The following is a 14,769-nucleotide window of genomic DNA, read 5'->3' as shown; positions in this document are numbered from 1 at the left end:
ATTTAGGGTGGATTATTCTCGTTGAGCAGTTGGTTTCTGCTATTTCATGAGAAGCTTTGGCAGATCAAGAGCTGTCACTCCTGAGATCCTGCCAGGCATGCTTCTCATCTGTTTCTGTATATCTTCAATGAAACTGCATGGAATCAGCAGCAAAGGGGATTTTGGGTGTGAAAACATTTTCTGTGATGTTTAGACATCTTCATTTGAGAATTGTAAGGACAGCCAGATACATTGTCATTTAAACAATCATCTGTATTTAATCTTGCTCGCATTTTCATTGGTGAAAAATAACACAGAGAGAGATAAATCTTTAATTTGCATGCTGAATTATCAGAAGATTCCTATACATCGCACAAACCCACATTGTTTAACATCTTAACATATACTTAAGTGTCTTTCTGACTGCAGTAGTAGCATTCATTAGTAATGCCTCTGAAGCCTGATGATCATAGTTTTGACATAAACACAAAAAAAATAATCTTCAAAGAGTAGATTTTTGGAAGCTTGTAGGTTTCTCTTCCCAAAGTTGTGAAAAATTTTGTGGTTTTTTAGACACTATTCAAGCACACCATTTGAGGAAATAAAATGCTGTTTGTTCAAATAGCATGTTTGTCATTGGTGAGTCATGCTTAAGGCTTTTATTCTTTCATTTGTGTAATTAATCAAAAGAGATCTAAGATCTTTCGCAGGTGATTTTACTTCCAGGTCTGTCCATTTACCTTGTGTTTCCTGCTCTCCAGTTCAGGCAAGTCACATCCATAGCTTTCTGCAGCCACCAGGTTGCTCTTCTGAGATGCTGCGCTCTCCACATCCAGGACACAGGGCTGGGATGGGAACCAGGCATTGTGAACCAAAGACCTGTGAGCTTTGGAAATGCAGAGTGGTCACCATGAAATCGTGGACATGTCAAGAGTATGTTAGGAGGAATTAATGACAACATTGCTCTCCATCTACTTCCAAAGAGAAAAGAGAGCACAGCTCTGATTTCATTAAGTGAGATTGATGGAAAACCTATGCTTCTGTAAAATTAGCTGAGTAAGAACAGGAGTCTATCCTCACACTAGCAGATGCACAAGCCAAGTCTGAGATGTTTCCTTGTATGTGCAGCATCAGTTCTTTCTGCAACAGAGGGTAGCAAGCAAACCTTCAGAAATGGTGACCTCAATATTACATACCTTCTTTCCCTGCAATTCCTCTCCTTCATCCTGGAGGATCCAGGACAGGGCTCCCTCCTGAAGCTTCCTCTTAAAATCATACCTCTCCAGGGATCTGGGATTGTGAAGGACCTCTGTTTGCAACACTAATACAGTAAATGCTATTGTTTTATCCAACAGTAGCAAATTAAATAATCCCACTCCCGTCACTTTCTAACAGGATAATGTTAAAGGCATTCCTCTGAGACGTACAGTAATGATTTGCTAATTCCCCTCAGTATTTCATGCTTCTCAATAGTGCAGCTAATTTTCTCTGAGTACCTTATTAACATTCACAATTACTTTGCAGTCCCACCCTAATAGCTCTCCGCAGAGGCAGTGACTGTGAAGGTGAGAGCTGACAGTGACACATTTTCCTCCTTTTTCTCTGCAGACTGTATTATCCTGGTTTTCATCCACTAAGGGCTGTCCAGCTAATGCGAGTGGGCAAACTGCAGTACAGTCAAGATATGTTTTCTCAAGCGCTGGAGACCTTGAAACAGGTCAGTGAACTGTTTCTTTTCTGTCCCCCTCCCTTACTTCCCCCGAACCTGTTGTGTGTCCTCTCCTTATGCTCTGGCTGTCCCTCATGCCTTTGGATACTCCTCACTGCTTTTTCCATCAGTGCTGTTTTGCCAAGCTGCAGCTGAGAGTGGTGATGGGTCACTATTGCTCAGCATTCAAGGCACTGACTTCCTCCAGTATCAATCACTGCTAATTACAGTTTGATAGCTCTGAGGTACCTGGATAAAAAACTACTATTCGATCCAAAGAGATAAAAATATCTCAGTGCCTCATATTCTCCCTCTTACAATAACGAAAGCAATCTGGGAGGACTGAAAGTACGAGAACAGGAGCTGAGCTGCAGTTTCTACACTCCCCTGTCAGGGATCTGCTGTTTCAGATTGGAGAACTTCACCTTTAATGCTTTTATTTTATTGTAAACTCTACTCAAATCAACAGACATCTTCTCAATCCCTCCTGTTTCTGTATCATTCATGATCTTTTGTCTTCTTTGATCTGATTTTGCAGCTGGCGGTTTACTAGTTACCTCTCAGCTTTAAACCATCCCACTGAGCTAACTTGTATATTAATTTCCTCCTACCCTGAGCTCTTATTTGTCCTGCCAGTATATTGCTGTTAGTATCATCCCAAATATACTGAAGAATCCCCTTCCATGTGCACCATATCCTTAGGATGTGGGCTGTCACTTGCTTCCCATCTCAAGCCCTCAACTGGTGATAGGAACACGTGCTGTCTCCACTTCCCCTTAGAGAGCTCTTATATTAATTTCCTTGTTTTATTGATTGTCCTGACGTGAACATGGCCTGAAGACAATATACACTCTGTGCTGTCCCCCCATCTCATCTCTCAGCCCAACCACCTCCTGTGCCTTATGTAGCTTCCTCATTACCTTTGCTGGGAACTGCAGAAAGGCACCTGGCCCAGCTACATGCCTGGTGCTGCTGAGCCCCCAGGCTGGCACCAGTGTTGGAAAGACATGCAGAAGTTGGCTGTTCTGCCCCCTTTGTCCATACTATATGAAGAGCTACTCTTGTGGCAAAGAGTTAGGGCAGCCGCTTGGGATAGAATGGGGTGGGTGTCAGCACTGCTGACTGGGAGAGGAGTGGTTTTTACACCTGCCTGGATACCCTATAAAGTTAATATCAGTCATGACTCTCTGGATAACTTAGTATTTTGTACTTACTTTTTTCAGCCCCCGTATCTATTTGGTTTTAATATGTGATTAATTGTGCAAGCTGAATAACTAATAATTTCCATGTGTTGAGATAACTAATTATTATTTAAGGCGGTACCTATCTTATTAATTCTTGGTAACTTAAATCTTCACTTGATATTTTCAACTTAAATTATGGACAATTCTGATCATTAATAAAAAAGGATGTAAGAGTAATCAATTATATTTTTCCATGTATTATTCAGTAGTAAGTCATATGTCTGATGTGTGCCAAGTAATCTGCTCTGCTATTTCCCCCATAATATTAATAATTTCCAAACATTCAGGCTTCTCATTTTAGCAGGTGGAGTGAGACCCCAGTCAGAGGAGCCTCCATTTCCAAGGATACTGTTGTAATATATCAACAGACATTCTTCTAATTGCATTTCTAACATGTTACTTCATTAAATTAAACTGGAGTAAATTCCCTTGGTGACATTCAAATGTCGCTCATCAGTGAAGGTGGAAGTTGTGGTGGGGTTTTGTATGTTTTTAGTGAAGAAGTTGCCTGTCTCAAGCCAGATTGATACTGTAACATGCTTTGAATACTGAGCAGTGCCTAACACAGAAACCTTTCTCCTCTCTTCCTGTAAAGGGAGAATAAGGTGCTGCTTACTGTTTTATGCCATACCTCAGTGCATCTCCACAAGGACAGAGTAAGTGCTTTACAGCTGAGATGCAGAACCATTTACAGACTAATCCTGTTGCCGTTTTACCTGTTCCCTGTAACCTCCCTATTTTCACTCACACATGTAAGACAGGGAGAAAGTGAACTTCCATTCTGGGAGCACAGCTGAGAGGGGGGAAAAGCTTCTTTTAATCCTGTTTCTCCCTGCAGCTTGTAAGCGCAGGACACAATGCTTCTTTGGATGAGATCTAAAGCTTATTCCCTCCATTACTGTCTACACTGGAACAAATTAGAACAAGATATAATTCCCAGTTTGTTGTGAGTAAAGGATGTGATTCCTAATATAACTCAGATAATGTCCTAGAGTTATATGAGAACACAGTTTGGCCCTTTGTGATTAGATGTGTCAACAGAGCATGCCACATTCTCAGAGCAGAAACTCGATTACCTTCTCTGCTTCATTACTCTTCTTAATACACTCTGACACTGAATAGCACCCTGTTGGAGCCCTCGTCAGACTAATTTCAGTGTGGCTTTAAGGAGAAGGATGTGGAAGGTGCAGAGGAATTGAGTTCTAAGTGAAATTCACCTCTCTCCTATATATTCTGTTTAATCAGGCATGGCCTCAGAACCGCTGGGGATTGACAGTGTCTCTGCATCAGACACGCAGCCTGGGAAAACCAGTAGATCTTCACACACAGCTCTGCAGCCCAGCCTTTACTGCTGCCCTCTGTGCCACCCAAAACTGAATCACAGCTACCTTGCTCTTAGCACCCTTTGAGTTTAGCCCTCTGCCTTGCAACCCCAAGGAAGGCTTAAATAATGTGGTTGGCTTTGTGTCACCCATTAAAATGAAATCACCCCCTGAAAGCATATTAGGCCATCCAGAATCTAATTTGCCAGGTTTGTAAAAAAAGAAATATTACAGAGAGGCAATACCCCACTTTTGGAATAAAACCTGAAGGTGGCCAGCCCTTGGTTTATTGTACAACCAACATATTGTTTTAAAATTTGTATACATACATATATGAAAAATGCAATGGTGGGAGGATGAGAGGAATTAAAGATCACGAAAACCTTTGTCAGCAAAAGACCAGAGCTGGAGCCCAGTGTCACAACCTAATTTAAAGAGCGTAGAATGAGAGTAAAAAGTGGCAATAACAAAATTTATGATGAGCTGTCTTGTGAAGAAAAAAGGCTCTCAGCTGGGAAGTAGCACTCCTGCAGGAGCCCAAGATGGACCTGCATCTCTGGTGCTCATGGAAGCCCCTACCAAGTGTATAGATTTGTCCTGAGGTACACTCATTTGCATAAATATTTGTTAGGTGTCATTTGTTACCTTCACAGCAGTATAAGCTCCTCTGTTTGGTTGTCCTTAACCTGAGTGGAGTTGGGCTTGGTTTGGGAGAACAGGCAGGATGCAGAGGGGAAGGCTTGGATCCAAGAAGATTACTTCATTTCTGAGTGTCATCTCCTGGAAGCAAGCTGCTGACTGCTGCGATGGGTTGTCTCAGCTGCCACTCCATCCTCTGGGCTGTGGTGGTTGCAGCATCTGCCTGTGCCCACTCACTTTCCTGAGCAGGACAGTGGTGTTCAGCCACTGAGTGATGGCTGGTGGGAACAGGAGCAGGCAGGCAGGAGGCTGAATACTTGTATGACACTGACCAGCCAGTTTCCACTGCAGACCCTGCACCCAGCTGGCACAGTCACAGGAGCACATTTGTCCTCCCATGGTCTGATAGGGATAGTGTTGTGTCTCATGAAGGCTTCAAGAAGTACAATATCATTTCCCTTCTTACTGTAATCCCTGGTGTGGAGGCAAAAAGCACAGGAATTGGGGTAAAACCCCTCCCAGGTTTCACAACCACACTGAAGAGATCCCCTTTCTCCAGGTGTCAAATGTCAAATATTTTACGAGCTGTGGTGGATTGTAATTATGGTATTTTTTTTTCCCTATGCCTGCTTTAACAAGCATCCACATTAATCAAGAGAGATGGAAACCCACAGATTCTCCCTCTGAAATGCTGCCCTTTGCTTCATGCTATTTTGGCACATGGCAATTTGCTTTCTGCTTTCCCTGTGATGCCCAGTTCAGCATCTGCACACAGCTCCTTGCAGCTGCAGTGATGGGCTTCCCATCGCCATGCAAATCAGGTGCAAATGACTGCACTGCATTTCATTTGCATTCACAGAGCAACAGTCGTACTGCTGATCTAATGGGTTCTGTATTCTTTAGGGAGACAGTATGTAGTGGATGACATTGTGGCCTGTTGCTGTCTTGTGATTACTATAGTTTTTCATAATTAGATTTGTTCTTTTAGCTGAGAAGAAGACCACACAGACCACAAGACTCTGCCTATCCTCGACTCTGCTGGTTAGCTGTTCAATTTAAGAGAGCAGGGGAGTGTTCAGAGAGCCCACATGTTCCTGTTATACCAAGTAAAACAAATCCTTGCTTTGGAGGTGAAATTATCCCCAGTTTTGCACTGACCTTTGCAAAATCAGCTACATAGCTTTATGCCAGTTTAGTCTGGGGATTACAGAAGTCATTGCTATTCTAACTTCACTGCAGCTGGTTCTGACTTGTACTGCAGTGTATGAGACAGTACACTGCATGAGAAGGATTTTCTCCCTGAGGAAACAAAAGGGTAAAGACTGGGTGCATTTATGTGCTGTACGGAGGAAAGAAAGGAAATGGAAAAGAAATGTCCTAGGTGAGAGAGAAGTTAGTAATGCTGGCATTATCTCACAGTTAGGTTTGATATAAAGAATTTTTACCTTTTAACAGAGACATATCCATGTAGACATCTCTGTCTGCATCAAGTCCATCACTACCTGCCTGACCTCTGTTCTGTAGGTGAGTTGAAGATCAAGGTCAGCTGCCCCAGGACTGTGACTCAGATATATCCAAATGCATATCTCTCAGCACAGGTCATTCACAAGAAATCCACCAGCTTTCTTGGCTAGGGCTTGCAAACACTGCGCACCAAGTGTGTCTGGATTTATGGCCAATTCACCTGGTCACTTTGCTCCAGGGTGATCCTGTCTCTTCCTAGTTAGCTTGGGTGCAGGTGCGGGTTTCTGCATTCCAACACACACAGGGTCCCACCTGCAGCTATCCTGCTCTGCACTGTTCTAGGATCCCTGTACCATGCAACAGTTTATCTTTCTCCATTCCACTGTATCTGCTAGGGAAGCACTGGCTCTCATCCTTGTTTTTTGCACTGCTTTTTTAATCATTTATTTAAAGAAAAAAAAAATCTCATGTACAGCTTTATACCTTACACTGCATTTTGTTGAAACACTTTTATGATCTGTTCTTTACAACATATTCCCCATATGTTAAATTAGGAGAAGCAGAACACTCAGAACGATTTAGGCAATCTTTTCAGGGAATGTAATTGTGACTGATTGGCAAACATTTTGGAACTACATGAATAGGTTTGTACTTCTGCTAAAATAAAAATTTGCGAAAATTGAGGATTTTTTAATTCTATTTCACATTTCTTAGGCATTTCTAATAGTGATGAAAGTATTGCCATTGCTGTGTTTAACTGAGTACTTTATTGTTTAGTAGTAGGGCATTGTGGTAGCTCAGAACATATTTGACTTTTTTGAGATCTCCTTGTACATTCTGATTTGGTTTGACTGCTATTTCAACTTCTTTTTGCAATCTTTTGCTGCCTCCTTCTTCTTTTAAGAATTAGCTAATTTAAAGCAAAAATAAACTGTACTAAAATTTCCATGCGTTTGCCAGTCTCTAGAATTTGGAAGAAAGCTTTCATTCATTCCACCAAAGAACATATTTATTTTTATTTTTATCATTCCAAATTAAACGAGGCCCCTTTCTCAACATTTATTTCCATAAAAAGACACTTTTTCTGCAATTCAGTGCTGGTTTAGCTGAATTTTGTCAGCTGAATGGAGCAGGAACCCATTGAACCCAATGTCTTTTCTCCTACTAGTGCATCTATAGCTTCCTTGTTCTTTCTTCAGAAGTGCTGAATCCATTTCCATTTTGCACTTCTCTCCTTGCAGGAGGAATTTAATAGAAGGAAGAAGCAGAAATGCCATATGAATAGTGATGGTCTAAGCACAAGCTGAGCAAAGAGCAATTCAGACATGTCTGTGGCAGGAAATCAGCAATACTACAGGCGCTATCAGCAAGTGTAAATTGGCCTAGCAATATGGGATGACCAACAGAAACAGCAAATAATGCCTGGGAAAAGCAGAAAAGACCCATTCCCCTGTGTCTTTTTAGAGGGAAATTATTAATGTACTAATTTGTTTGATGCTATGCATAGTTTCTCCTTATACAGTTAAGGCACTTTATTCCATCGGTTAAGCATTAATCCATTTCTATTTACAGGACTTTGAGGATACTAAGATCATGAACATAACAGTCAACTTTTAAATAATGTATCAAAACCTTGGATGCTGTAACTGACCAATCTTAAAATGGCCCTCCTGCCTCAGTGCAAAAGTATCTTCCGCTACTATTCCAAACATCCATCTGGGCAACATATTTGTGGGCTTTAATGCCTATGAATAGAGTGTCAGTGCCTCAGGACAAGTCATTATGCACCTTGGTATTCTTCACTCCTTCTTCTGCTGTGCCATGCATTCAAGTCTCAAGGCGCCAACCACTTGAGGGCCAGTACTTTCAGCCTGCCCCACTGCAGTGAGCAGCCGCTTTGCATGGGGTGCACAATGATTAACATCATTTTCTGTTCTCTCCTCAAGGCCTATGATATTATGAAGGTGACCCATGGGGAAGACCACAGCTTGATGCAAGCCTTGATGGAGATAAAGGAACAATGTGAGGCTGTCATGAGAATACAGTGAAGAAAACCTCCAGCCTGGAAAATAAAATGTTCAAGGAGGAAGGAAATCAAATGTTTTTTATCGCGTTGGGAAGTCTCTCACTGATTTTGGTGTCTTTTCATTAGGTCCTACTTGTTGTACAAAAATGTTCAGTATTTATTAGTTTTGCTGTATGATCCAGATTGAGCTGATGTTTGGAGGAATATCTGCGATTTTTAGAGGATTCTCTTTTTCCTACCAAACGATCTAATTGACAATGTCTAATTAATAATTTACAACAACTATTTTAATTGATAATAACTATTTGGAAATGTATAGAGTCTTCATCAGTTACAAAGTGATATAATTGCATTGATATCAGCAGTTGGTTTTTTATATCAGTTTATGCCAGCAATTAAGGATATCATATCAGACGTGATAAGTACAGAGAATATTTTTTTCCCTTTACTTTGCCCCTAGGTGTGGTTTCTAAAAGCCTGATCCAGTGCTCTTTGACATCAAATAAGAGTTTCCCAATGTTCTAAATGAGATTTTCCTCCCTCCCAATATATCTGCAGCACTCTGGCTCTTTTCTTCTTGCATTTCGTATATTATAATATTGAATATTAAAATGGATTGAACAAAAAATTTAATCAAAATTGTATCTATGTGAAAATTGCTTACTCTGCTTTCTCCCCAGTTTGACTGTTTCAAGAGTTTCTTGCTTCATAATAACTTTAAAAAAAGAGAGATATTTGGACCTGTGAACTCAGTGATGTGATTTCTAGACTTTTCTGAGCCTGTGTAGTTTGAATTTCACTTACCCAAACAGTGAAGCTCTGAGACCTACAGATGCCTGCTTAGCAAGGAGGTCTCTCTCCTGAGGGAGAGAGAAGGATGTCTTGGAAAGGACAGGCACCGTATTTCCCCACACTCATCAGCAAGAGAGTTGTTCTTGCCAGAGCTGCCGACTTCCATTTTTACACAGAAACAAATGTTAACAGAAGCCAAATACCTATGAGGAACATTGAAACCTAAATAATTTAAGGCCTCTGAAAGTATCACTTCAGGTGTATCACTCCTCTCTAACAATTTATTGCTGTTACTCCAGCCATGACTGTTAGTTCATTAATCCATCGTTGTTGTAAAGTCAAGCTTTTTTTCACACCAGTAACTTGACACCATTAATTAATATGAGATGAGAACACATTTAAAAAGAAAATGAACACTCTGGGCGTAATTTACAGCCACAGCACATGAATGCCAGCACTGAGGAAGATATCTCCTTTCAAGGCGTTTGAATTTGTTCCAGCGTATGGAGCATTCACTTGCCCGGCAGTAATATGCAAGCAATAACCTATGAAATGCAGTGCATTCTTGGAGTATGTAGCATGGCTTTATGCCAGAGGCCAAGTCGTATCAGCCACCCAAGAAGTGCAATAATCCTCACAGAAATTCACTGGTTGGTTGGGTTTTCTTGCTCTTATGAAAAGGAAATTATCTGGGGGAAAAGGTCAGACCTTTGCATTTATTGGGGTTTCTGACAAAGTAATGGCATCACTGATAGACAATCAGAAAATATGAGGGTTACTCAGTCTTCAAGAGCTATTTTTCTGGTTTTAAAGGGGCACACGCATATTAAAAATAACGTGCTTTTGTGTGAAGATGGTGTTCATGTTACCTAATATTAAGATTTGCAGATGGAAAGGACTTCAGAACGTAAGGTAAGACAATGCATTAGTTTATGTAGCATATGCTGGGAGGTGCCTGCCAACTCTTGCATATGCAGACACATGAGTATATGAAGTGCAGCAGGGCTTCTGGTACAAGGACACCACAACTCTCCAAGTGCAAAAGTAGGAAAGGATGGCCTCTACGGAAGAGTCATGAAGTCAGATGAGGTAGGCCACATTACATCAAGCTGAAGGATCTACCTACACTGGTATTTTCTCTGCAGCAGTGGGCTACAGCGGATGCTTAGGCAAAATGTACAAGAAAACAGTTTGACAACTCTCTTGGGAAATGGAGCAGAGGCACGCTATGTTGGCTGCAGAGCATTGCAAAGGCCAAGTGTGCTGCCAGGTGCATAGGTAGGGCTGTAGGAAACTGATTCACAGCTCACCGAGCAATGGAAGAAATCAAATTGGCTCCAGGCTGGTTTGTGGCTCATGTTTCCAGATGAGTGTCCTGAGCACTGCCACATTGCCTGCCCTGCCTGGCCTTCTTCTCTGGACTGGTCTGCAGAGATTTCTTAGCACAGGGGCATAATTAATGCTTTGTATTCATTACTGTTGGTGAAAAACTTGCATTTCTTTCAGCTTGGTCAAGGAAAGAGTCAAGTTTTCTGGCTGGTTCCGATCATTTACTGAGCGATTTCCCTTGGAGGTTCACAGGTACTAACACCACCAGCAGGGTTGCTGGTACTGCAGGGGAGGTTTTTGCAGGTAGATTTTTCTCTCCCAGTGTTCCCACTCCAGCCTATTTTCTGTGAAGAAGGCTGGCTGGTGACTGCAGAGAGATTTAAATGCATCATTTGAAAGTGTGGTAAAAGCAAGTGTGTCGATGAGGAAGGAACATTAGAGAAGCACTCATTTCAACTCAAGTAATCTTACATTTTCAGCTCAGACTGAGAGTAGTTGGAGTTGCCTTTGCATAGACATCATGTTTTGGCGTTCAAGAATAATATCTGTCAAATTTTTCAAGTGGTATCAGCTTGCTAAGATAAAGATGCTAAAGTCACTGAGAGGCAGACTATATCGTTATCTGTAATGCTGACAGACTTGCTGCTTGCTTCCAGCAGGTCAGAGGCTTTTCCATTACCTTTTGGAAAGTAATGGTATTTGGGGTTCTTCATAAAGTTTAGAAATACATTTTCAGTTACTTTTGATTTGTAACTGTCCCTTAAATTAGTCCAGGAGTAATAATGTTATTTGCACTTAGAGGAAACATTGGATTGTAGGCTTGTGTTTGGAAGAAAAGCAATGCCAACACTCAGGAAGAAAACATGGGGATTTATACAGTTTTGCTAAGAACAATTGATACCGGTTGAACAAAACATCTGTCTTTGAAAGAAAAAAAAAGTAGTTCCTAAACTATGCTGTTTCTTTAAGCATCGTGTAATTCTCTCTTTCCACACCCTGAAGGTGTGCTGACCTGATGCTAGAAGTAAAAACTCTCTGGGCCCTTAGCAAACAGAACCTTCGGTGCATAGCAGAGGTAGCAGAAAGTAAAGACACTCATGAGAAAATGCAGTGAAGCAATTTTTTAAAACTGTGACCTTGAGTCTCCCTCTATGTGGAGCTGTGCGTGGGTATCTGCCAGCAAAACTCCCCCACTACTCAACCTTTTCTCTATTTCACTCTATAAATGTGTTCTCTGATAGCTAGTTTTTTTAAGCTAGCTTATTTTAGACTTCTTATTTTTTAACACAGCATAGTTATGAAATACAGAGGCTATTTCCCTGCACAGCATATTCCAAATAGTCATTGGCCACTGCAAGTGTCTTAATGAGCAGAGTTATGTTTTTCACAGGGGTTGTGCCAATTACGAGGATTTTTTCTCACTGATTGAGAATTAAATCTCCCATAAGACAAGGAGGAGAAGGAAAGTCTTACAGTTATGGATGCAGAGTTCTGGCTTGGCTTATTCACTGCACCAGAAACTGTGTCCGACCTTGGGCAAATCAGCCAGGGTCAGACTGATGTTCATAGTTGGGCTTTGTCATTGTGGGATGCGTAGGATGGAACGGCATCATCATATATTCTTGTAAGTGCAGGCACTGCCTGAGAGTTCCTCCAAAACTGAGTTGCCACACGCCGACAACAGAGCTGTGAGCTGCCCCTGCCTAAGTTATGCCTCCTCCACATACAAAAAGCTCTGGTCTCCACCCACAGCACTTCAGCAAATTCTGAAGCACAGTAAAAAAAATCCCAAGCAAATGCTTTTGGGATTCTCAGACCAAAGCCACCTTAAATCTCCTTTTTCTTTTTCCTTCTTTTTAAATGGCTACTTTCTCTTTCATGTCAATATACATTTTCCTATAAAAGTCTTTTTCTTCTCCATTTCTGATTTTACGAAGTTAATCAGCCTGAAAATGCAGTTGAGATGGCTGTTTTGTAAAATATTCCCTACAAGAATGTCTAAGTGTGTATTTTTGCTGCCCTAAGCATAAAGAGTGCATCTTACCCGACTGCAGTCTACTCTTCTTGCCATTCAGCACAGTGGTTTCTGTTTATCCCCACAGTAGTGATGTGTAAGCCATGCCTATATGACCCCCATTAGTATTTCATGGAGAAAGTTCAACATTTTTATTTGCTTGGCACTTGAGATCAACATGGACAAATCAATTCTATTTCCATCATTCTTAAGAGTTTTTTGTATGTTTTAATAAGGACCTTAGAGATTCCCTTCCCCCTCTCAAAAAAAAAAAAAAAGAATAACTCAGGCTTACTAATTAGGCTTCGTACAGTCACCGCGCACACTGAGGAACCTAACAAGTTCTTTATAGTTCCCAGGAGACCAATTAACCTTCTTTTAAATATATCTCTATATAGCTACAGAGACAGGCACACACAGAAAGGCAGACACACAAGCTTTTTCAGTAGTCTCAGATGCTCCTACTCCTTGTTAACCAAATTCTGATGGGGCCTACAGCAAGCAAACAGGGCTGAAGCATCCTGTCTGAATCCTTTTTGACTCCCAACGTGCCTTCATGAGGACAGAGTACAATCTTTGTTTGCGAGTGACCCCACAACTGGAGGAAGGGGATACTCATGCAGCCTCTTCTAAAGTTTCCCTCCATCACCTTGGCTCGAATAGGCAGTGCTGGCTTTTCTCCTTACCTGGAGCAGAGGCGCCTGCTTTCCCAGCTCTGTTTCAGCTAAGGGCTGGTCTAGTGGGGCTGAGGAGACTGGAGGGAAGAGCAGTGTTTTCTTCCTCCGCCCCTCCAATTCAGCAGCTCTGATTTGAAGTCCCCAGAGGCTCTGAGTAGGAAGATGGCAATTTTACACACTTCTTGGAGGAAAACTGCACTTTAAATCACAGGTGATAGCTCTTGAAAATTCCACTTGACTTTCAGAGCAGGAGCCAGGAGACAGTAATAGAGAAGGATGTCTGATGAGAAAATTACCAGAGCTCCACTCCTCCCCTCCCCCAGGCCCTGTGCTCTGCTCTGTGCTGTACTTGCCTGTTTACTTTTAATGAAGCTCCTTTTAATGGAGCCTTTTATAGTGTTGCCTTCCTATTGCAGTAGATGCCAGGTGTGGTGCTGTTCATTCCATGATAAAACAGGTAGAGGAGAGGTCTCACCTGTTCCTCCTTGTGCTGTCCCTTGCTGAGCTGGGGGCACCCAAGTGATGTCTCACAAAGTCACGGAGCTGCCATCCGTCCCGCTGCCAGGAGTTTGCTGTAGGAGCTCACAGTGAAGGATGGAAAGGGTGTTGTGGTCTTTGGAAGGAGTCAAAGGCATCACACCACTGCAGGCAGGAATTGGCCTCCATACAGTGGAGGGACAGCCAGTGATCTGGGAACTGGAGTAGCAGAGAGGATGGGGGCTGCAGGAAAGGGAGCACCTGGGCAATTCCATTCTCCCACTTGAATGCAAGGATCCTTGTTGTGCTTCAGTCTCCTTTTCAAAGTCACATCAAATTCTGGGATAAAGTCTTCAGTGAGGTACTGGCAATGCCTGGTTTCCTATTGTCTTTAAAGTCATAAATGTACTCTATCCATGTTGTACCCTATACAGGACTGTATACCCTGAACAGGTCTATGAACAAAATGTCATTATTGGGAAATGATGTCCCCATCATGCTAACAGGAATGCTGGATAAGGGCAATTCTCTGTCATGAGCTGGGAATGTTAATTTCTGAACATCTGTGGCCAAGTGCACCAATAAAAAACTACAGTTTAAAAGGTCAATGTAATAAGGGTATATGAAGAAACATTTTTTCACCCTTACCAAATGTTTTCTGTGGGGACAGTTATGTAATTTGTGATAAACAGACAAAAATCTGATTTAGTATTTTCTGCAAAGACCAGAGGCAGCCCGCCAGGCAGCAGACAAGGATGCTGCCTTGCTTCATCGCTGGCAGATGGGAAGATAGATAAAAAGTGTTTACATGGGCATTGTCCAAGTTAATTTCATCAGGCCCCCAAAGCTGTTCATGCAATCCATGCAATGTGACTGTGATACACCCAGGCCACAAAGCTGTTTGTTTTACCATTCAAATCTGAAGTCTTGGCAAAATGCATCCTTCCATGGTGGTGGAGAAAATCCTCAAGCGACCGACATCTTCCCTGCTGTGGAACAGCCCTTTTAAACCTACTTCTAAGATCTCAGTAAGATCTGCTTCTAAGTCACAAGAAATGAGGGTTGATGGGAACAAGGAGCTTGTCCTGTACGTGAGCT

General features: G+C 41.9%; 1 protein-coding gene across 1 annotated transcript in view; it reads left to right on the top strand.

Moving 5' to 3' along the window:
• Positions 1-9,050, top strand: part of SMYD3 (SET and MYND domain containing 3) — a 397,261-nt gene extending 388,211 nt beyond the window's left edge. The window contains exons 11-12 of the mRNA XM_069852421.1: positions 1,588-1,696; positions 8,303-9,050. Coding sequence (XP_069708522.1) covers positions 1,588-1,696; positions 8,303-8,404 — 211 coding nt within the window. The 3' untranslated portion in view covers positions 8,405-9,050. The remainder of the gene's footprint in view (positions 1-1,587; positions 1,697-8,302) is intronic.
• Positions 9,051-14,769: the final 5,719 nt, after the last annotated feature.

This window comes from Phaenicophaeus curvirostris, chromosome 2 (genome assembly GCF_032191515.1).
Source record: "Phaenicophaeus curvirostris isolate KB17595 chromosome 2, BPBGC_Pcur_1.0, whole genome shotgun sequence".
NCBI lineage: Eukaryota > Metazoa > Chordata > Aves > Cuculiformes > Cuculidae > Phaenicophaeus > Phaenicophaeus curvirostris.
This window is presented reverse-complemented; position numbering and strand designations above follow the sequence as displayed.